Raw genomic sequence first — 24,041 nt, 5'->3', positions numbered from 1 at the left:
GAGAGGGAGAGAGAGAGAATGAATGAATGAGTAAAACAGAAGATATTGAACACAGTGCAAGGGCAAGTGAGAAAGTGAGAGTGTAACTCGGAGAGAAAAAGCGTAAGACCACAAGAGAAAAAAAAGAGTGGAAGTAAGAGAGAGAAAATGTGAATGCGACAGCAAGTGAGAGAGAGAGAGAGAGAGAGAGAGAGAGAGAGAGAGTGTGTGTGTATGAAGGTGTGTGAGAGCATGAGAGAGCAATAGTGTAACAGACAGCTAGCAATTAAGATAAAAAAAAAAAACAAGTGCAAAGAGGACAAGATAAAGTGAGAGTTTAGGAAAAAGAGCAAAAAAAAAGTGAGTGAAAAATGAAAATCAAAAGTGAGAGCGTGTAAGAGCAAGCAGGAGTGAGAAAGCAATAAAGGAAGGAAAAAGAAAAAGAAAGAACAAAAGAAAGACGTTCAGACAGAAAGGAGAGAAAGAAGAAATAAAGATGAGAGAACAAAAGAAAGAAAAAAAGAGTAGGACGACAGGAAGAAAGAAAAAGAAAGATAAAAAAATAAAGAAAATAGAAAAAAGAAAATAAGGAAGAAAGAAACAATGAAAGAAGAGAGAAAAATACAATAATAGAGAGAAAGAAAAATAAAGAGAGAAAAGAGAAAAAGAAAGAAAAGAAAAAAAGAGAAAGAAAGAAATAAAAGTAAAAAGTAAAAAAGAAATGAAAGAAAAAAGAAATGAAAGAAAAAAGAAAGCAAGACATAAGAAAGAAAGAAAGAAAGAAAGAAAGAAAGAAAGAGAGAGACATCTCCATGGTCAACCAAGTCTTATTCACACATTTGATCTAATATCAGTAATATATGAATGCTATTCAGTCAGTAGTGAAGAATGGGGGTGGTGATTAGCGGTGAAGGAGAGAGAGAGAGAGAGAGAGAGAGAGAGAGAGAGAGAGAGAGAGAGAGAGAGAGAGAGAGAGAGAGAGGAGAGAAGGAGAGAGAGGAGAGAAGGAGAGAGAGAGAGAGCGAGCAATAGGAGAAGGGTGAGTAAAAGAGTGATAAAGTGGGTAAAGAGAGAGAGTGCTGAAAATTGATGCCTGCTGTAAGCGTCTACAGCAGCATTCAGAGAGGAAAAGAGCATAACGAGAAACTCAACACCCTCCACCTCTCAACACACAGCCTGCACACACTCTCACACTGATCAAACTCTCGCACCACGGGCACGACGAGGGCGGGCTTTTCACTTCCACCCCTATACATGATTCTGGGGTTGTTTTGGGAAGAATCTCTATCACTTTTATGTGCATTTAAAAGGATATTCTGGTTGAAAGGGAAGTATTTCAATAAACTGAAGCATCACATTACAAAATGAATCAATCACACGACCCCACACACAGCAATTGGAGAGGAGAGCTTCCACACAAACCATCACAGTTACTGTAGAGCTACAGCATAGGGTAAAGATTTGATGCAAAAACATAATTTAACTTTTTCTGTACATGTCCAAGTCCAAGATGGTACAGATGCCTCCCTCAGATGAAGTCTGCTGGCTGATACTGCTGTGTACTGTTTGAGGTTCTCAAACCAAAATGACCGAAATGGTGTTTTTTCAACTGATCTAGCGGGTGGGGCACGTCAAGTGTTTATAGGGGCAAAGAGAAATACAAAAGCATGCAAAAATATGTTTTGTATAATGTCTCCTTTTCTCATTTTTGCTCAATATAGTCCATTTTATATAGCAAGGAAACGTATTGATTTTTTGGGGGAAAATGTATTATAGCCCAAAAAAAGTTAAAAGTTATCATTATAGGCCTATTTTGAGCCACGTCTTAAGAAAGACATGCTTACACACATTTCTGGACAAGCTGACAAAAGACTTGATGCTATATAATGCTGCTTTAAACTCTCCTGAAAGCACAAAGCACACCCATCGTTGAAATAATTACTATCACACTGCTTCTACAATAATAATAATAATACGTTTGCATTATTTAGACTACAATTGACTTTCGGGATGTTCAATGCACAAATGGAGAAAAACAGTGCTCAGGAGGGCTTATTTGCATATTGCAACCTTTTGTTAAATCAATTTCACAAATGCCAAATGCGATAACAATAAACACTATACTGTCCAGGCTATAATCTGCACCATCTCCAATATCTCCAGCCCAGTCTCCACAGCTTCTGATGGGTTTGGTTCGAGATTGGCGTTGAATAAATAATCGAAGCCTCTGAGGGTCTGCATTGACAGTGGTGCCAGAAAAAAAAGGTGTGAGGAGACGCTCAGACTGACGCCTGCGTTTGACGACTGTTATTAAAAGCAGTGTTGAGATGGACTCGGGCCAGTTCACGACCTTGGCCCGCTGCAAGCGAACCAGGATAACGTGGCGTACGGTTACCTCATGTTATTCAGGGCTATTGTTGTCGTGTCATGTGGAGGAATGATGTTTTGTCGGGTGTTGTGTCTGTGCCGGGCGTGATGGATGAGCGTGAGCCGCTGCATTGCCGGTATTGTTACATGCGGCACGTCGCAGTAAAGCCAGCAGGTTGGCACGTAGTGAGCTGACATGATGAGGTCATCTGTCAAGACCTGCGATGCTGCAATGCTCTACAACAGCAGACCTGAAACTGTTCACACCGTGTTCCTCATATGATCAATCTATAACTGGAAAAGTACCATCTGTAGAAGTAATTTACCAAGAACACACGTACAGAAAAGAGAGACCACTAAAAAGTATGAGTTTTTGATTTTAACAAATTGAAAATTTCTGAAATATAATCAAAAGGAAGATGGATGATCACAAGCCATCAAACCACCAAACTGAACTGCTTGAATTTTTGCTCCAGGAGTAAAGCAGCATTAAGTTATCCAAAAGCAGTGTGTAAGACTGGTGGAGGAGAGAACATGATGCCAAGATGCATGAAAACTGTGATTCCAGATTGATCGATGACACATACAGGGGTTGGACAATGAAACTGAAACACCTGTCATTTTAGTGTGGGAGGTTTCATCATGGCTAAATTGGAGCAGCCTAGTGGTCAATCTTCATTAATTGCACATTGCACCAGTAAGAGCAGAGTGTGAAGGTTCAATTAGCAGGGTAAGAGCACTGCTCTTTAGAGTTCTGCTCTAAATATTGCAATGCACACAACATTCTGAGTGACATACCAGAGTTCAGAAGAGGACAAATTGTTGGTGCACGTCTTGCTGGAGCATCTGTGACCAAGACAGCAAGTCTTTGTGATGTATCAAGAGCCACGGTATACAGGGTAACGTCAGCATACCACCAAGAAGGACCAACCACATCCAACAGGATTAACTGTGGACGCTGTAAGAGGAAGCTGTCTGAAAGGGATGTCCGGGTGCTAACCCGGATTGTATCCAAAAAAAACATAAAACCACGGCTGATCAAATCACGCAGAATTCAATGTGCACCTCAACTCTCCTGTTTCCACCAGAAATGTCCGTCATCAAATTATTGTGGTCTAAAAACAGGTGTTTCAGTTTCATTGTCCAACCCCTGTAGATACTTTATTGATCCCAAAGGAAAGGAAAACAAACAAACCATGGTTATTCCACCGAATATTGATTTCTGAACTTCTTAAAATAAATAAATAAATAAATAAAAAGAAAATTATTAGAGGTTATAAAGAGGTTATTTAAAAGCAGGGTTATTCAAAAATAGCAAAATCAGAGAAACTGATTCAGAAAATGTAGCGGTCTCTTATTATTTTCCTGAGCTGTATATATACACAGACACACACCGAGAAGGCTTGGTATGTCACTATTATCATTAGATAATATCACCACAATAGTTTACGGAATTATTGCTATTACAATTCTTCGCATATGAAAAAAAAACACTAAATATTGTACTAATGCCAATAATAAATGGACTGTGGCTTAATTAATTAAAAGTTCATTGCTTTTTAAAACAAATGCGCCAATAACGCTTCATGCTTTTGTATCATCAATATGTCAGTGGCATAAAATGGCCTTAAAATGACTAATATTGTTTGATTACCATCATTTCTGTGACAATTTATCACCCATTAAAATGATTCACTGTGTTGGGTTTACAGTAGACCAAATGTGGTCTTTATACTGTAAATACATCAACACTTTTGCCATTGCTTTTCACAAAATTCACATTCCATTTGTGTGTTCAAGACAATTATGCTGAATCTGGTTGTTCTGTCTTGTCTGGTCTTGTCTTAACTTTTTAAGATAATTGTTTTTTCTTCACTTCCCTAAGGCAAACCTGCAGTAATACAGCGCCTAACAACTTTTTTTAACTCCAGCAAAGGTTAAAATGCACTACAGGAATGAAAAAAGTGGACATTGTGAATCAACCCTGGATCCCAAAGCATAGCACATGCATCAAGAATCTGTCTGGTCTCTTTTTACACATCTCAAATAGTGAACACAAAAAAACAGTACAGGCCAAAAGTTTAAACACCTTTTTTTCAAAGCGTTTTCTTAATTTTTCTTGACTATTTACATTGTAGATTCTCACTGAAGCATCAAAACTATGAATGAACACATGTGGAGTTTTATGTACTTAACAATAAATGAGCTGAACCTCCACAGTCACCGGACCTGAACCCAATTCAGATGGTTTGGGGTGAGCTGGAGCACAGAGTGAAGAAGGCAAAGGAGCAACAAGTGCTAATAAACACCTCTGGGAACTCCTTCCTTCAAGACTGTTGGAAAACCACTTAATTTCAGGTGGCCACCTCTTGAAGCTCATTGAGAGAATGATGCCAAGATTGTGCAAAGCAGTAATCAGAGCAAAAGGGGGCTATTTTGAAGAAACTAGAATATAAAAAAATATTTGTATAGTTATTTCAAGTATAAAACTCCACATGTGTTCATTCATAGTTTTGATGCTTCAGTGAGAATCTACAATGTAAATAGTCATGAAAATAAAGAAAACGCATTGAATAAGAGAAGGGGTGTCCAAACTTTTGGCCTGTACTGTATGTACATATATATATTGAACTGTAGCCGAGGACGTCTGGAGAAGCAGTGCCACCTCACACACTGATCACACTGATTCGTAGCTGGAGCTGCCTGGATACAACAGGACAGATGCTGGTCGAGACCCAGACGTGTCATTCTATCTTGGCTCCAGCTCGTTCTGTGACCCCCCTGGACGTGCAACATATATTACAGGCTCTGAAAGGCTCCATGCAGATGAGTGTGCTTGGGGGTGGTGTGGGGGTCATGGAGCTGATAAGCCCATAAATACATAACAACATAAATATATGTCACAGTGCTTAATACTGCAGCCAAAGTACTATATCATACATATGAGGAGAATAAGAGTACATCCACACAGCAGATACACCAAATACAATGTCTAGGCATGTTTAGGCTGTTCATACTATATTTTTACTATAATGTACGTGTTACTGAAGCTCATGCACTAAAGAGCAACGCATGACGTGAAGTTTCAGTTTCCCTCTGGCCTCAAGTTATGGACATCGAAGATATATACAGAAGCTATAAAGCTATACAGGAGATATAGATTCTTCTAGTTTGCTTTAAAAAAAGAGCATTATTCAGTTACTCACAATCTCCCAAATATACAGCTCTGAAAACCAAAATGTGACACCACTTAAAAATGATGAGTTTCTTTGATTTTACCAAATTGAAAACCTCTGGAATATAATCAAGAGGAAGATGGATGATCACAAGCCATCAAACCAAACTGAACTTCTTACATTTTTGCACCAGGAGTAAAGCAGCATAAAGCTATTCAAAAGCAGTGTGTAAGACTGGTGGAGGAGTTTCTGAATCTGTTTCTCTTGATTTTGCTATTTATAGGTTTATGTTTGGGTAAAATGAACATTGTGGTTCTATTCTATAAACTATATGAACTACAAACAAAATTTTACCCAGATTTCAAATAAAAATATTGTCATTTAGAGCATTTATTTGCAGAAAATGAGAAATGACTGAAATAAAAAAGATGCAGAGCTTTCAGATCTCATCATAATGCAAACAAACAAAAAAAAAGAAAACAAGTTCATATTTATAAAGTTTTAAAAGTTCAGAAATCAATATTTGGTGGAATAACCCTGTTTTTTAATCACAGTTTTTCATGCATCTTGGCATCATGTTCTCCTCCACCAGTCTTACACACTGCTTTTGGATAAATTTATGCTGCTTTACTTCTGGTGTAAAAATTCAAGCAGTTCAGTTTGGTGGTTTGATGGCTTGTGATCATCCATCTTCCTCTTGATTGTACTATAGAGGTTTTCAATTTGGTCAAATCAGAGATTTTTTTTTTCCCAGAGCTGTAGATTTTCAGTATTTTCACAATATTTTAGGTTGCCAGGTTACCATCTATTCAGTGCATCACTAGTTTGGGCCACTTTGACCTGGTGTGCGAAAGTTTCTTTAGAAAAGAGAATTAAACCCTGGTTAATATTCAGCATGCAGCAGCTCCCTGTAAATAAACAGCCAATTAAAAGTCACTTAGAGTGAATACTAAGCAACCTCTGCTCTGCAGTGTCAAATAATAATTCCTCCCTGACGTGTGCTGTTCAATCACAGCTTGTGATTCAAGATGAGAAGAATTAAATTCTGCAAAAGATCCGCTTACTTCATAAATAGAGAGAGAGAGAGAGTAACAAAAGCACAGTTAGAGAAGCTTTTAGAAAAGCTCTGATTTCAGTTTGTTAATCCTTGATTAGCAACAACAATCACTTCTAGACAGACATGCCTCTCATACCACCACATAGACACCAATCCAACACACACACACACACACACACACACACACACACACACACACACACACACACACACACACACACACACACACACACACACACACACACACACACACACACACACACACACACACACACACACACACACACACACACACACACACACACACACACACACACACACTCTGGGTCTACAAACACTAGAACAACCACCATTCCCCCTTAATTACTATTAGAGCACTTTAATATGAAGTATCTTAGACGTCAGTACTTACTGAAATGATACAACTGAGAATAAGCAATTTGTTAAGATATAAGCCTTTTAGTGCAACTACACTTCATAAAGTTAAACATATCTTTTCTAAATGCGGCCAAAAAATTCTACCATATTTTCTGCACTATAAGGTGCACCAGATTATAAGGTGAACTTTCAATAAACGTCTATTTTCTGGTCTATTTTCATTCATAAGGTGTACTGGATTAGCTATAAGGCACATTATGTGACACTAGTAAGGAACATGGGTGTCGCCATGTTTTCCTTCTAATTCAGCAGTTCAGTGGTGGTGAGACCTGTAAAGCTAAGCTAAATGAAGTAAACAAAATTGTAACTCTTAAAAAACCAAACCAAAAGTCAAGCGAGTGCTGGATGTTAATCTACACAGATTTCTCTCCTGAAAACTGTTTATTTGAGTGAATAAATCGCTTCTGTTTATATACAGTAAGCTTAAATTTCCAGATTTCCTCTAGGGCTGGGTGCAGCTGCATGAGCATTAGTGGCTAACCACTAGCAGTAGCCACGGTTAGCACCTAATGCCACCCGACAGAGCTACACTGAGGAACCCTGATATTTCTGGCAAGCTAGATCCCACGAAGCTTGTTTTAACACAGCAAACACGGAGGCTACAGGCCGATAATACTCACCTCTGAACGGTAAAAGAGCTAGCAATTAGCACAGTTAGCGGGTAATGCTAATGCTGCTCCAGCCTCAGGACTGAAGAACTAAACTGGAACTCCTTTATAACTTTATCCCTTCATCTATCTAGTCTGTTTTTCTATCCATCCACCCATCCATCTGTATTTTGTCTATTTATATCTATCTGTATTCTGTCTGTTTTTCTATCTATTTATATGTTCTGTTTGTACCCTAGGTCCATTAGCAGTCCCTTCCAGAGCAAGACCCTTCTTGAGAACTACAAACCACCCTTAAACCAATACTTTAAACAGGCTAATTCCTGTTAATTGTCTCTGCTTGCTAAGAAATACACATTGACCAATAATGAGGTCAACAAAAATGTACAATAATTCGATAATAAAATTATGTAAACCATTTTCTTTTTTTTTCTTTTTTTTTATTAGACAGACAGACTAAACAGGTTTTGTTTAGGATCAACACAGATCTCTCTGATTAGACAGAGGCAGCCCCAGAAATCACAAACATAAAACATGAATGTATGAATTAATGTATTGCACAGTGTGTGGCCAATATACTGTATATTTATAAGCCGCAGCAGCAGCAGCAGGCCATTCCATTTCCCGAATCCAGTGTGAGAGCCGGCACGTCTCTGACCTCCCACGAAGGGTCTCTCTCTCTCTCTCTCTCTGTATCTGAGCAGGAGTGAGGAGCTCCTCCGGCAGCTCTGATCACCCAAAGCATGCTGGGTCCTGCTGCTGACAAGCAGGCTTCATATATCAGCTCAGTGTTTATTACCCTGAGCTCCGTTACGGTGCCTCGCCGGCCTGGCGACTCCGGCGGCGGCCAATGCACCTGATTTAGGCCTGAGAAATTCCAGGGCCTTATTACTATTCCCTCTCCTCCGGTCCCGTTCCGTCTCGTCTTTTCCCGTTCACTGCAGCCCGGGGCAAGAATCTCGCACATGGACATAAATACCCCCCACCACCCCCAAGCCCAAACCTCATCCACCCCCCCAGTAGAGGTGGGCGGATTAGGCCGGTCACAATAAGTTTATTTTTTTGTGGATGATATATTGTCCCAGAAATTATTGCGATACACGATATTTTGAAAATTGTATAACTTTCAAATGCCACTGACATAATAACAGAACAGCATAAAAAAAGCAATTATACACTCTTAAAGACAATCAAAATTTGAATGAATAATTTATTATAATTAGTTTTGGAAATATATAATTTTTCCTTCACTTATTCCTACTTTAGACCACACTGTGTGTTTATGGAATCACAGTTATTGCAGCAAGATTGGCTACAGCACTGTTCACTGTTACAGATGTGAACAAACATACAAATAAACACAATAGACGATATCACGATTATTAAAAATTAATGAGTTCATGTTCATTTATTGTGCAATAAATCAATACTGCAACTTTTGTGACAGGCCTAGGGCGGATCGATCCAAATATCGATAATATTGATACAAACGCTGGTATTGATTTTGGGCAATACTAGTGTAAAAAGATCAATACTCAAGCTTTTTTTCACGCCCACGCGTCACAGTACGGAGAGAGACACCACCGGAGTATTTAAAAAATAAATCAATACATATTTTTTACACTCTGTTTACTTAAGAAAAAACAGAATTGCACTGAAAAGAAAATTCCTTATTTTCTATTGTTTTTCCTAAGAACAATTCCATTTGAAAAAAGAAACAAAGAACTATAAAAGATGTCTAGTCAGGAGAGAATTTGGATTTTATTTTTGTATTGTGGTTTCGCTCATTTTCTACCTCAAAAAAGATTCAAACTTTGTTTTGTTAACTTACAAACTTACTGTTCCATTGTTTCTAAACAAAAATGTTTATTTGTGACAAAGTATTTTGTTGTCATGTTTAATGTTTGGTAAAAATTTATCCCAGTTTTTTGGATTCTTTGGATCTATGAAGCTTAAATATGAAAAAGTATTGGTATTGATATCAGCAATACTGGCCCTGCATTTACTTGATATCGAATCGATACCAACATTCTCGGTATCGCCCACCTCTACCTCCTCAGTGCAGTAGAGCTTAGATTCTCTGCCCGAACCCAGCTCCAGAAGATTGTCTGAGATGTAGGCATCTGTTTTTTAATGCTATTTTTATTTTATATAAAGCCTGATATGGCGTGATAATCACAATATAGATAAGCAAGCAAGTATTATTGTTAACAAAAAAAATAAATAATTAAAACTAAAAGTGAAAAAACATTTTTGTTAATTGAAACTATAAAAAACTGTAATTAAAAGAAAAAAGGTAACTAACTGAAACTGTATGTATTGTGTGTTTATAACTAAAACGAACTGAAATGACTGATAGAACACCCTTTGTTTTCGTGTTAATTGGTATTTTTTACCTGCTATTTGCATTTTTTACATTTTTATTTAATAAAAAATTGTGTGTTTATGGATGGTAATCTGTGAATTTCTTTATTACATTAATTTATTAAATAAAAAATGTAAAAAACGCAAATAGCAGGTAAAAAATACCAATGGCAAGTTAAAAAAAAAAAAAATAAATACAAAATTTAAAAATACTACTAGGTTAGCACTGTTTGACAAGGTAGCACAACTCGACAGAGCACTTCGTGGTCCATGGTGTTACTTATGATTTATAGAAAATACAATTTAACTATAAAGAAAAAATCTAAACTACTATAACCTTTTAAGTAACGAATCAAAAAGTTTAAGAAAGTTGCACCAGTTCTTAAACATTTTTATTAAATAATAGGTCTATGCTTCTTTAGTGTTGCAATGTTCATTAACATCATTCTGAACAGATTTCACTCATTAAAACAGCTCAAAAACAGTCAGTTTATGGGTCGGGTTGGATCAGGTTTTTTGGGCCTGATCTAAGCTCTACAGCGGAGGGGAAAATCTTGCGATGGAGGAGTAAAACAAAGCCGACAAAGCCGGTAAAATAAGCCGAAAGCCTCTGCCCTCTACTTGTAACTGCGCGACTCTGAGATCCGTAGCGAAATAAAACTGGCGAAGGATCAAGGAGGCTTCCAAGCTCTGCTCCCCGCGGTGGATGAAGAGCAGCTAACTCTGAGCAATAACAGAACTGGGCGTGCACATACTGCAGAGCAATGACAAACGGCTAAATCGAGCACAACAAGGCGAGAAGAGTCTGCGCTTGACCTCTGTAATGTTTTTCCTGCTCCCGGCCTGAAATAAATAGCCCATCCACTACAGCCCGTTTCACTCCCAGCTTTCAGACAGAGATTAAGCAGCATTTAACCACAACAATTCTGAAGAGCCGCCAGCTCCCGCCTCCTAAATTTACCCCAGGCATGCAAAAGCTAGGATTTTCTGCACTTATTTCCAACACAGGTCTCTCTGATCACTCGAACGCTCCTTCTCCTAGATGGTGCTGGAGGGTTAATCGAATTGAGAAGATGGTATAATTAGGATTGTACATCGTGTACACAGATCAGGCATAACATGGGTGTTGAAGCCTTGTTGCTACACTTCACCACAATTATCCATTATTCATCCATTATATATATATATATTAGCACTAGTCGTGATTGTGATAGTAGTGGTGATGTATGAGGTGTAAGTGTTTGTTGTGCTGATGGTACTGGTTTATCAGATACAGCAGAAGTGCTGCTATAGTTTTTAAACACATCAGTTTCACTGCTGGACTGAGAAGCAAGTAGGTTGTCTTAATGATATGCTTGATCATTGGGAATACAGTAGTACATAAGCATGGGCTTATAAGGTGCATTAAGAGACACTAGTAAGGATGCCTACATCGAAGTGAGCAAGAGTGTCTGCATGTTTCTCTTCTAATGGGGAACCTGGGGAAGCACCTAGGTAAACAAAACTGTAATTCTTAAAAAATATATATATATTTTAAAGTCAAACGAGTGCTGGATGTTAATCTACACAGATTTCTCTCCTGAAAACTGTTAATTTGGGTGAGTAAAGTGCTTCAGTTTATGTACAGTGAGCTTAGATTTCCAATATTTTGTCTGAGGTTGTGATTTTAGTGAAGTTTCTCCAGCACTAAGGCTAGGTGCAGCAGCATTAGCATTAGCCGCTAACCGCAGCGCTAGCAGGACATAATTGATGTCGAAAAATAATGCTGGACTGAGGAACCCTAAGTGTTACAGTAACCCAGGGCACTATCAGCTAGCGGTTCGTCACACTTAGCTTTTTTTTAACACGGCAAACACAGACATAATAGCCTCTGAACGTTGAAAGAGCTAGCGCTGCGGTTAGCTGCTACTGCTAATGCTGCTGCACCCAGCCTTTGTGCTGGAGAAACTATCCTTATAGCACTGTACTTCAGCGGAGTGGTTTTACTGCTCCTTAATTCATACATGAGGATTATAAAACTTGTAAAGCATACATAAAAAATATATTTTTGGTAAAATTAAAGGACTTGAGGTGCACTGTATAGTCAGAAAAATACAGCACATTGATTTCATACAAGCTTTATTGAGCTTGCACAGTTTTTGACTACCTTGAGAATTAATAAACGTAAAATAAAAATTAGTTAATGGTGCTATTTAACACAATCAACACAAAATCTAAGTTTTTAATGCACAAACTACAAGAAAAAAGAGAAATTAAGAATTGCTCATTCTCTCATATATTAGAGCTCAAAAATTATAGAGCGTGTATGTATTTTCTCTCCATCCTCTTTGGTCTGAACATATTCTTCTGGTCAATTAGCCTACGCCGCAGCCTCATTTCCATACTGGTCCATCTGTGACCTTTGGATGGGCACGGAAAGCCTCAGCCCAGACTACACACAAGCAGCGAGGGTTCTGTAAATACCAGCAATTTCAAATAGATATAATCACAACCATATGCTACTTCCCATTCAGATCCACATACTCATAATTTAAGGACATAAAACCATGTTATAATAGGTCAGAACAGACCACTAACTGTACGAAACTTTGTGGATTTGTTGGATTTCCCAGTGCAAAGACTGTCCGACTAAATCCACTCTGTTTTCATTACTTTTTTTTTATTAGAAGGCCCATTTTAGCACTGCTTATTTTGTGAAGCATGAGAAGAGCAGGAAGTGTCTGGTCAGGATGAGAGTTATTCACTAGGCCAAAGGCTTAGAGCAGTAGTACATCTCTCTGGGGAACGGAAGACATTCTGAGGCTTAGTCATGTTCTGAAACTTGAGGACACTTATTGTTTTTGTGTTTAAGTGTTTTTGCCAGAAAAGTATAAAAGCCTAAATAGAACGGTTTGATTGGTGCATCTATCTAAAATGTACTAAATGGGTATTTTAGAAATGGATGAATTCCCTCTAATGCTGTTTATGTATCCTTATATAGTCCTTGTAACACCAAGATTATAAACCTTTTACAAATAAATGCAATCACAAAATGTTGACAATGTCCTAAAAAGAGCAATAGTCCATCCTTGTATCAGTCTCTTTAAGGGATCTAACAATATATTCAACATACAGCTCTGGGAAAAATTAAGAGACCACTTCAGTTTTAGTTGAGTCACCTAAGCCTCAACTAAGGGTAGGTTGCTGGTTTGAACCCCTGGACCAGAAGGAAGTGGGGGCAGGAAGATGGAAAGAGAACGCACTATTCCTTCACTCCTGAATATTCATACCTAAGGTGCCGTTAAGCAAGTCAACTATGACTCAACTAAGGGTAGGTTGCTGGTTCGAACCCCTAGACCAGCACGAAGTGGGGGAAGGAAGATCGAAAGAGAAAGCACTATTCCTTCACCCCTCAACATTCATACCTAAGGTGGCCTTAAGCAAGTCACCCAAGCCTCAACTAAGGGTAGGTTGCTGGTTCAAACCCCTGGACCAGAAGGAAGTGGGGGTAGGAAGATGAAAAGAGAAAGCACTATTCCTTCACTCCTCAACATTCATACCTAAAGTGCCCTTGAGCAAGTCACCTATGCCTCAACTGCCAGTAGGTTGCTGGTTCAAACCTCTTGACCAGAAGGAAGTGGGGCAGGAAGATGGAAAGAGAAAGCACTATTCCTTCACTTCTCAATATTCATACCTAAAGTGCCCTTGAGCAAGTCACGCAAGCCTCAACTAAGGGGAGGTTGCTGGTTCGAACCCCTGGAACAGAAGTAAGTGGGGGCAGGAAGATGGAAAGAGAAACCATTATTTCTTCACTGCTCAACATTCATACCTAAGGTGCCCTTTAGCAAGTCACCCAAGCCTCAACTAAGGGTAGGTTGCTGGTTCGAACCCCTGGAACAGCAGGAAGTAGGGGCAGGAAAATGAAAAGAGAACGCACTATTCCGTCACTCCTCAACATTCATACCTAAGGTGCCCCTGAGCAAGTCACCTATGGCTCAACTTAGGGTAGATTGCTGGTTTGATGCCCTAGAAAAGCAGGAAGTGAGGGCAGGAAGATGAAGAGAGAAAGCACTATACCTTTACTCCTCAACATTCATACCTAAGGTGCCCTTGAGCAAGTCACCCAAGCCTCAACTAAGGGTAGGTTGCTGGTTCAAACCCCTAGACCAAAATGAAGTGGGGAGAGGAAGATGGTAAGAGAACGCACTATTTCTTCACTCCTCAAAATTCATACCTAAGGTTGCCTTAAGCAAGTCACCCTGAGCCTCAACTAAAGGTAGGTTGCTGGTTCGAACCCCTGGAACAGCAGGAAGTGGGGGCAGGAAGATAGAAAGACAAAGCACTTTTCCTTCACTCCTCAATATTCACACCTAAAGTGCCCTTGGGCAAGTCACCTATGCCTTAACTAAGGGTAGGTTGCTGGTTCGAACCCCTGGACCAGCAGGAAGTGGGGGCAGGAAGATGAAAAGAGAACACTATTCCTTCACTCCTCAAAATTCATACCTAAAGTGTCCTTGAGCAAGTCACCTAAGCCTTAACTAAGGGTAGGTTGCTGGTTCAAACCCCTGGAACAGCAGGAAGGGGGGGGGCAGGAAGATGGAAAAAGAAAGCACTATTCCTTCACTCCTCAACATTCATACCTAAAGTGTCCTTGAGCAAGTCACCTAAGCCTTAACTAAAGGTAGGTTGCTGGTTCGAACCCCTAGACCAGCAGGAAGTGGGGGCAGGAAGATGGAAAGAGAAAGCACTATTCCTTCACTCCTCAAAATTCATACCTAAGGTGCCGTTAAGCAAGTCAACTACGCCTCAACTAAGGGTAGGTTGCTGGTTTGAACCCCTAGACCAGCAGGAAGTGGGGGCAGGAAGATGGAAAGAGAAAGCACTATTCCTTCACTCCTCAAAATTCATACCTAAGGTGCCGTTAAGCAAGTCAACTACGCCTCAACTAAGGGTAGGTTGCTGGTTTGAACCCCTGGACCAGCAGGAAGTCAAGGCCAATTTTCAACAACAACCGTGGTGCCCCAAAATAAGGGCAATTGCTCAACTGGTATTAAAGGTAAACGAGTGAGGGTTTATTTACTGGAACAGATGGGTATAAATTGGAGGTTGCCTTCCATTGTACTCCTGCATAATGGCTGTTAATGGTGTTGTAAACTAAGCAAACATGACCGTATCTGTGAGTACTTACGCAGAACGTCCCTCGACGTCAAGTTTCGTGGGGATGATGCCCTTCTTACTGAGTACAGCTGCAACCTTGTCCACCTCTCCCCTTTCCACTGCCTTCATCAGCCTGTCATCATACTTATTCCAGTCTGTGTTCTGTGAGAGAGAGAGAGAGAGAGACAGAGAGAGAGAGACAGACAGAAATGTTTAGTGCATCAAAGGGCCAAACTTCTTCATGCTACTATGCCTGTCTGCCAATACAGACCAGACAAACATCCAGCGCTTCAAAGCTTCAGGTGTTCGTTCAGGTGATTGATTCCCTGCGAGTAGCTGTCAAAACCAATAGGACAAATCTCAGGACATGATTCCAAGGAATGGAATTCGGCTAAACCAGTTCTTCAACGACTCAAGAACCTGCAAAACTGCTTATCTTTTTGGAAAACACTAGTGGAACAGAACAAATCCTGATGTTTTAAAATTAAAAGCCCATGAGAGCTTATAAGACAATTGCAAAATCAAAAGGCGAGGAAAGAAAGAACACAGGCTGACAACACGTTAAAACAAGTCGTTAAATCTCCCCCAGGCTGCAAATCAGCACTGCATTCTCCAGGAACACTGCGGCGCATTCCAGGATTCCTCGCAGCTATGGAGAAAGCCATAAGTCACTCTCCCCTAGTGGGTCGGTGTCCAACACACACTCACACACACACTACCCTTAACAGGAACAAATAGAAACAAGCTTCCTAAAAAAGGCCAGATGAACGATTTGCACAAAAAAAAATTGTCATAAAAAACAAATAAACAGTGTAAATATCACTGTAGTTGCTCAGCCTATCAATTAAAATCACGTCAGCAAGCAATTTGCTTTGTTTTAGCTTCTTTTTAGAGTACCCATATGCAACATGTGAGAACAAGCATCGTGATCTACCATGAGCCATCAATAAAAATACAGCCTGCTGCCTAAAAATGCTAAAGGCTGATTGCATACTTGTTCCCACACTGTTTAATGCATGCATTCCTTGGTTGATTTTTACTTTTACTAGAGGTTCTTCTAGTCAAAACTCTGGATTAACCCCGTTTCCTTTTTAAAGGTCCCTTAAAGCACCTAAATAAAGGGGGTTCTTAACATTAAACTCAAAAAGCTCTAAAAAAAAAAAAAAAAAAAAAAAAAAAAAAAAATCCTTAAGGACGTTAGACTTTATACTTGTTTCTACACTGATTAACTTTTATTTTTCTAGGGGTTCTTCAATTTGAAACTCTGTATTAACCCCATTCTCTTTTTTAAAGATTCATTGAAGCACCTTAATAAAGGAGTTCCTCCACAATATCAAACTTTTAAAAGAACTCATTTTTACAGTAGATAAAGTAGATACACTTGCAGTCTAAGGCATCAGGGCAGATTTTTATAGCTGGCTAGAACTTTTTAAAATCCTAAAGGCTGATTGAATATTGTTCCTATACTGTTAGAAGCATGCATTCCTTGATTAACTTTTTTTAGTTTTACTAGGGGTTCTTCAAGTCAAAACTCTGGTTTAAGCCCATTCTCTTTTTAAAGGTTCCTTAAAGCACCTTAATAAAGGAGTTCCTTCACATTACCAAACGTTTAAAACAACTCAAAAAGCTCTAAAAGTTCCTCAAGGAAGTTAAACGTTTAACTCTTACAGTAGATAGTAATAAAAATCTGGCCTGCTGTCTTAAAGTCCAAAAAACTGATTGAATGTGTGTTTCTACACTGTTTAAAGCATGCATTCCTTGATTAACTTTTTTACTTTTTACTTCTAGTTAAAACTCTGAATTAACCTAATTCTCTTTTTAAAGGTTCCTTAAAGCACCTTAATAAAGGGTTTTCTTAACATTATCAAACTTAAAAAGAAAAAAAAGTTCCTCAAGGAAGTTAGACTTTATACTTGTTCCCACACTGTTTAAAGTATGCATTCCTTGATTAATTCTTACTTTTACCAGTGGTTCTTCAGTTTAAAACTAAGGATAAACGCCATTTTCTTTTTAAAGGTTCCTTAAAGCACCTTAATAAAGGAGTTTCTTCACAATTTCAAACTTTTAAAAGAACCATAAAAGTTACTAAAGAAAGTTCTACTTTTTATTTTTTACTTTTGCAGTAGGTGTAGTAGATACGCTTGTGCAGTCTAAGAAGTTCTAAGCAGTTCTAAGAAGAAGAAGTGCTCAACTAGGACAGAAAAACCACCATCATTACTACAACAACCACAACAGTCGTCCTTCAGATACCTACGAAGTACATGGAGGTGCACTTGAGCCATCGACTCATGGTGCTGCTGGAGGGCGATGTGCTGGTCCTTTATCGCGGCTGCAGAGAAGAAGAGGTATGTGTGCAAAAAAAAAGAAAAGAAAGAAAAAAATGATGATAAAAAATGAAAAATGGCTTTATAGTTTTCTACGCTATTTTTTCTTCTACACTTTCCCTGTCAAAAGGAAAGTTACACTCTGCCAGCGAGTGTGAGCGCAGTCTTTTTCACTACAGTCCCGTGCACCAGCGGGCTGCCAGCGCCTGCTTGTGCCTGAGTCCCGGTGAACCTCGGCCGATTGTGCACGTTCCGCCCAGTCCTGTAGCCTCTCCCCGCGCTTTCATCACGCCTCCACGCAAACACACACACATATATTTGCAGGCAGGCTCTGAGCTGCTGTGGAGCACAGGGACCAGCCCTGGAACAGCAGCTCCTCCTCTGGGCTTCAATTTCTTCACGTCGTTCTGAGCTGATCTGCTGCTCGTAGTCTTTGCAGAGAAGGAGGATGAGGACGCAGACTTATTGCAGTTTTAAAAAAGAGTCCAAAGCAGAGAGTCAATCCCTCCCTCTCTCTCTCTCTCTCTCACTCCATGGATCACTTTCGCTCCCGCACCTCCGGCCCTCCTCGCCTCCCTCTCTCCACGCCAAATGGCAAGGTCGGCCAACCCCTGGCAGTAAATATGTGATCTCCTCGGGGTCTAAAATATCCCGGTAAACAGCACGCGGACAGGCCCTTCCACTGGTTACCTCTTTATTTTTTAACCCTCCAACCTTTCTCCAATGACCGAACGAGGCGACGGCAGGGCTAAGAATAAACTGCCCCCCAACATGCTCGGCCCATGAGTAACCGCTCGCTTACCCAGCCGGAGCCAAGACAGAAACAAGGCCAGCCAAGCAGGACAAATCTCAGCCTAACACAAACATGCAGACATGAAGATACACACATTTACACACACATTTACACACACACACACACACACACACACACACACACACACACACACAGACTTGTTTTTATCCAATGTTGGGGTTAGGACTGGGCAATATTGTAAAAAATATATATATATATACATAAATAAACAAAAAAATATAATAATAATCTTGTTATTCTTCAAGTATTAAAAGCCATTCTCCAATCCGTTTCAGACTTTTTAGATTTTGAGCTCTTTCCATTTAAAGTAAAATTTAAATTGATGTTAAAATGTTTAATTTAATTTATATATATATATATATATATATATATATATATATATATATACATATATATATATACATATATATATACACACACAGGTGCATCTCAATAAATAAGAATATAATTGGGGAAAAAAAAAGTTACTTTATTTCACTAATTCAGTTCAAAATGTGAAACTTATATTGTCGCTGTCCAATGAAAAACACTTATCTCCAAAACAGAAACTTTACAGGAGAGAGAAAAAAACCTTGTAAACTACATTTGTAAACAATGTAGAATTTCTATTAATCCGTTCATCAAGAAACTTTGGCACAGTGTAAGGGACAGTTTGTCTGTTTAAATTATGTAGTAAACTAAAAATCGACAAAAATGGAGATAAGTGTTTTTTTTTTTCATAGGAAAGTGACGATACACTATACAAAACAATTTCAGAACCTTTTCTACATGGTGCTCCGTGTTCACTTGACTGCAACAATGCTTACAATTGTACTACTGAACCTTTTGCACTTTTGTCACATCTCATGTTCTTACTTGTAAATAACATCCATATCTCAAATTATTGTAATCATATACAGGTGCATCTCAATAAAATTGAATATAATTGAAAAAAAGTTACTTTATTTCAGTAAATCAGTTAAAAATGTGAATCTCTATTATATAGATGTATTACACAAAGAGCGATCTGTTTAATTAAGCGTTTATTTTATTGTTGATAATTATCGCCTACAGCCAATGAAAACCCAAAAGTCAGTGTCTCAGAAAATAAGAACATTATATAATAAGAACAATTGGTACTTTTGTCAGTGTGGGCAGTGTACCAAGTCCTGCTGGAAAATGAAATCTGCAATGTCCATAAAAGTTGATAGAACACAGTGGACCCAATTATTATTTGTGTTTGAAGAACAGTGACCCAACTGTACGTTTCATTATCAGATTATGTACTAGGGGTGGGCGATATGGCTCTAAAATAACATCACAGTATTTAATGGTATTTTCGTAATAACGATACTCTTGGCCATATAACAAAACACTGAATTAAATAAATAATTTCAAGAATACCTTACTGCAACAAAATGAAAATTAAAATGTTATTATTGCATACAATATGATGTAGCACACCCCTAACTGAGATACAAGAATTTTCAGATTTGTAGCAGAAGTAAATGATCCAGAATATCATGATACTAATAATAGATGCCAAATATCTCTGTATAACCCGAATTAAAGTAAAATAAATGATACTGCACAGATATAATCTGTCTATATATATATATATATATATATATATATATATATATATATATATAAAATGGTATATAATGGTAAATTGGAACAGAGTGATTTTTTCTTTTGCTAAAAACAGTATTTAAAAATAAAAAAAATAAATTAAATAAAAAAAGTAGTACCATGATGTGATAATTAGGGGTGGGCGATATTTCTGGGTCTAATATCGCTCACAATATAAAAAAAAATGTGGGCAATATTATTGGGTATGATACGATATGGCACACCTTTTATACTGTTCATATCTATATGGGAATTATATCATATTGACTGATATTGATTTTGCTATATCGTCCAGCCTTATGCTGGTGATTCCTGTATCTACTGTAACTGTAGATTAATTAACCTTTATAAGATTTATTTATACAAAAAATCTGATGCAAGGAAAACCATCAATCAGTTGCTAAACTCCAGTGTAAAACTAACCAATTAAACTGGATTAAATGTACAGAACACAATGTAACACAAACACACAAACCCTGGTTCAGACTCTGGTCTAGATTTTCAGGTGTGAAAAACACACAGAACACCACACACAGCTAGAAATATAAACCTGCAGGGATTACAGGTCCACACCTAAAGCAGAGCGATGGTGATAGCTACTGGCTAACACCACCCTGAGGAGAGGGATCCAGTCCCGCTCAGGTTGCAGCTCCAGCAGCAGCAGAGCGAGGGGTGCTGATCCAGTCTCACGGTAGCGGAGATTAGGTGTCGGCTTTTTACAATCGTCTGTCTGGGAGCGGGAGTCTGAAAGCCCCCTCATCATCATCTCGCTCAGTCTCTGAGCTCTGATGGTAAACACTGAGCATAAGATCTATTTCCAAACGCAAGACGTCATCTGTTCATTTAGGAGAGGAGAAATAAGTGGGAGGTGGGGGGGATGCGATTAATTTACACAGAATGAACTGAGCCAGGGGACTACTGGACTGTTAGACCCCGCCCACCCAAACCTGAGTGGAGCTGAGCGAGGGGCTGTACAAATCAGCAAACATGAGAGAATTTTGAGAGAGTGTGCGACTACCACAAAAACTTGATAAAACATGTTTGATTACAGTAATTACAGTAAAAGAAGTAAATACATGTAAGAATCGTGTGTGTGTGTGTGTGTGTGTGTGTGTGCGTGAGAGAGTAAGAGTGTGTGCATGTGAGTGTGAGAGAGAGAGAGAAAATGTGTGAGTAAGTGAGAGAGTGTGTGTGTGTCTGTGTGTGTGAAAGACACTTTGTGAGTGTTAGTGAGAGTGTGTGTGTGTGTGTGTGTGTGTGTGAGAGAAAAAGTGTGAGTGAGTGTGCAGTTGCGTAAGAGAGTGTGTTTGTGTGTGTGTGTGTGCGAGAGTGAGTGCGAGAGTGTGTCTGAGCGTGTGTGAGAGTATGAGTAAATAAGTGAGAGTGAGTGAGGTAGAGAGTAAGTGTGCGAGTGTGTGAGAGAGAGAGAGTGTGTGTGTTTGTGTGTGTGTGCGCAAGAGTGTGAGTGAGTGCGTGTGTACGAGTTCGAGAGCGTGTGAGCGAGTGTGTATGTATGTGAGTGTGAGCGTGCGTTAGTGTGTGTGTAAGAGTGATTGCATGTGTGTGAGTGTGAGTGAGCGCATGTGTGCGAGTTAGGTTGTGTAAGAGTTAGGGTTGCAACGGTATGAGATTTTCACGGTATGATAACCGTCTCAGAAAATACCGCGGTATCACGGTTATCACGGTATCACAGTTTGTTACATATATTATTAAACTGACCCTTAAAGAAATTACAACAAAGTTTTTTTGTTCAATTAACTATTTATTGTAGAAACCTGGAAAAACTATAATTTTAAGTTCTCCTTTAAAAAAATAAGCTGTACACCATCAGGTGAAGGAAACCAGTTTTTCCACTGCTCTTAAGGGCATAAATATTGTATATATATATACACACGTTACACACATTACATGTCCTCTAAGAAGTAAAGATTCTGTATTTAAAATATTCAATTACATTATTGAAGTTTACATTATTTAATATCTGATAAACTGAGCCTGGGTCAGTGTCGGATCAACAACTGTTGTAAACGTCCGTTTTACTGCCAAGTTGGTATATAAGCAGATACTGCAGAAAGAGGGGATTTATTTCTGACATGATCCTCACAATAGAGATTTCTATTTTAAGGCTTTTAAGGCATGCGCGGGTGAGTTTCTCCGCTGGCTTGCGTTTTACCGGTAATAAGCAAACACACACGGTATGATAACCGTGCATTTTAATACCATGGTATACCGTGAAACCGGTTACCGCTGCAACCCTAGTAAGAGTATGAGTGAGTGTAAGCGTGCAAGTGTGAGTGTGAGTGCATGTGTGCGAGTTAGTGTGTGAGAGTATAAGTGAGTGAGTGTAACAATGTGAGTGTGAGTGTGTGAGAGAGAGAGTGTGTGCGTGTGTGAATGAGTGAGTGTAGTAAAATCATTTATAATACACACTAAATCATTACTGTAGATTCTGAATCATTAAAAAAAAATACTCAGACATTCAGCACAGATACTTCTTTATGTACAATAGCACTGAATTATTTAAAGCAAACACTAAAGTATTTATAAGTGGTTAAAGAAACATATTAGATACTATGCCACTATAATATAAAATATATATATAATATAAAAGATCTCTAAAAAAGAGAGATGTAGGTCTACTCTATAACCTGCTCTGCAGCCTGGAGACAAAGGAACAGAAATGGACACGCATGCATCCGCTCACTGAAATAAACACATGCGTGCGTACGTCTGTACGTCTGCGCGAGTGTGTGCGAGTGTGCATGCGAGTGTGTGTTAGTGTATTTCTGTTTAGTCGTGCTGACAGTGACAGTGACTGATGGCTCAGAGGTGTTTATAGCCTATTCACTCAGTGTCTCTTTAAATCTGCCACACTTTGTAGTGGCCGTGTTACACAGAAAGAGATCAGAGGACCTGATGAATCGTGTGTCAATTGTTTAGGAAAGGCTGCTGGGAGTAACAGCTCTATATTTACACAAGACCCCCCAAAAAACACTCCAGAGCATCCCTTAACCCCACCAAACACATGACTTACATACCGCTGTTACAGCAGCTACTTACCCATATACAGCAGGTACTGAATCGTTTATAGAACATGCTAAAATATCTACACGAGGCACTGAATCATTTACTGAAGAAACTGAATCGTTTACAGTAGACAGTGAATTATATAGAGAAATTAATTCATTATAAATAAAAACTAAAATTTTACTGTACATACTGAAGCATATACTAAAGAAACTGAATCATTTATAGTACATATTAAAATATCTACAGTAGGTACTGAATCATTTAGTTAAGAAACTGAATCGTTTATATAACCTACAGAAATATCTACACTAGGTACTGAATCATTTAGCGAAGAAACTGAATAATTTATAGAACCTACTGAAATATTTACAGTAGATACTGACTCATTAAGTGAAGAAACTGAATTGTTTATAGAACATCCTGAAATATCTACAGTAGGTACTGAATCATTTAGTGAAGAAACTGAATCATTTATAGTACATATTGAAATATCTACAGTAGGTACTGAATCATTTAGTGAAGAAACTGAATCATTTATAGTACATATTGAAATATCTACAGTAGGTACTGAATCATTTAGTGAAGAAACTGAATCATTTATAGTACATACTAAAATATCTACAGTAGGTACTGAATCATTTAGTTAAGAAACTGAATCGTTTATATAACCTACAGAAATTTCTACACTAGGTACCGAATCATTTAGCGAAGAAACTGAATAATTTATAGAACCTACTGAAATATTTACAGTAGATACTGACTCATTAAGTGAAGAAACTGAATTGTTTATAGAACATCCTGAAATATCTACAGTAGGTACTGAATCATTTAGTGAAGAAACTGAATCATTTATAGTACATATTGAAATATCTACAGTAGGTACTGAATCATTTAGTGAAGAAACTGAATCATTTATAGTACATATTGAAATATCTACAGTAGGTACTGAATCATTTAGTGAAGAAACTGAATCATTTATAGAACATACAGAAATATCTACAGTAGGTACTGAATCATTTATAGTACATACTGAAATATCTACAGTAGATACTGAATCATTAAGTGAAGATACTGAACCATTTACAGTACATACTGAAATACTACAGTAGGTACTGAATCATTTAGTAAAGAAACTGA

At 38.4% G+C, this 24,041-nt stretch overlaps 1 protein-coding gene across 3 annotated transcripts in view; it reads right to left on the bottom strand.

Moving 5' to 3' along the window:
* Positions 1 to 24,041, bottom strand: part of uacab (uveal autoantigen with coiled-coil domains and ankyrin repeats b) — a 126,108-nt gene that overhangs the window by 40,497 nt on the left and 61,570 nt on the right. The window contains exons 2-3 of one of the 3 annotated variants that reach the window (XM_022665224.2): positions 17,380 to 17,454; positions 15,157 to 15,287 (exon numbers count right to left, since the gene is read on the bottom strand). In XM_022665224.2, the coding sequence (XP_022520945.2) occupies positions 15,157 to 15,287; positions 17,380 to 17,415 (167 nt within the window). In that variant the 5' untranslated portion in view covers positions 17,416 to 17,454. Of the gene's footprint in view, positions 1 to 15,156; positions 15,288 to 17,375; positions 18,042 to 24,041 lie in introns of those variants that run through there. The other 2 variants (XM_049470942.1, XM_022665222.2) reach the window with 2 other exon arrangements.

This window comes from Astyanax mexicanus, chromosome 23 (assembly GCF_023375975.1).
Source record: "Astyanax mexicanus isolate ESR-SI-001 chromosome 23, AstMex3_surface, whole genome shotgun sequence".
In the NCBI taxonomy this organism is placed as follows: Eukaryota; Metazoa; Chordata; class Actinopteri; order Characiformes; family Acestrorhamphidae; genus Astyanax; species Astyanax mexicanus.
Note: the sequence above shows the minus strand (reverse complement) of the source record. Positions and strands in the feature narration are given on the sequence as shown.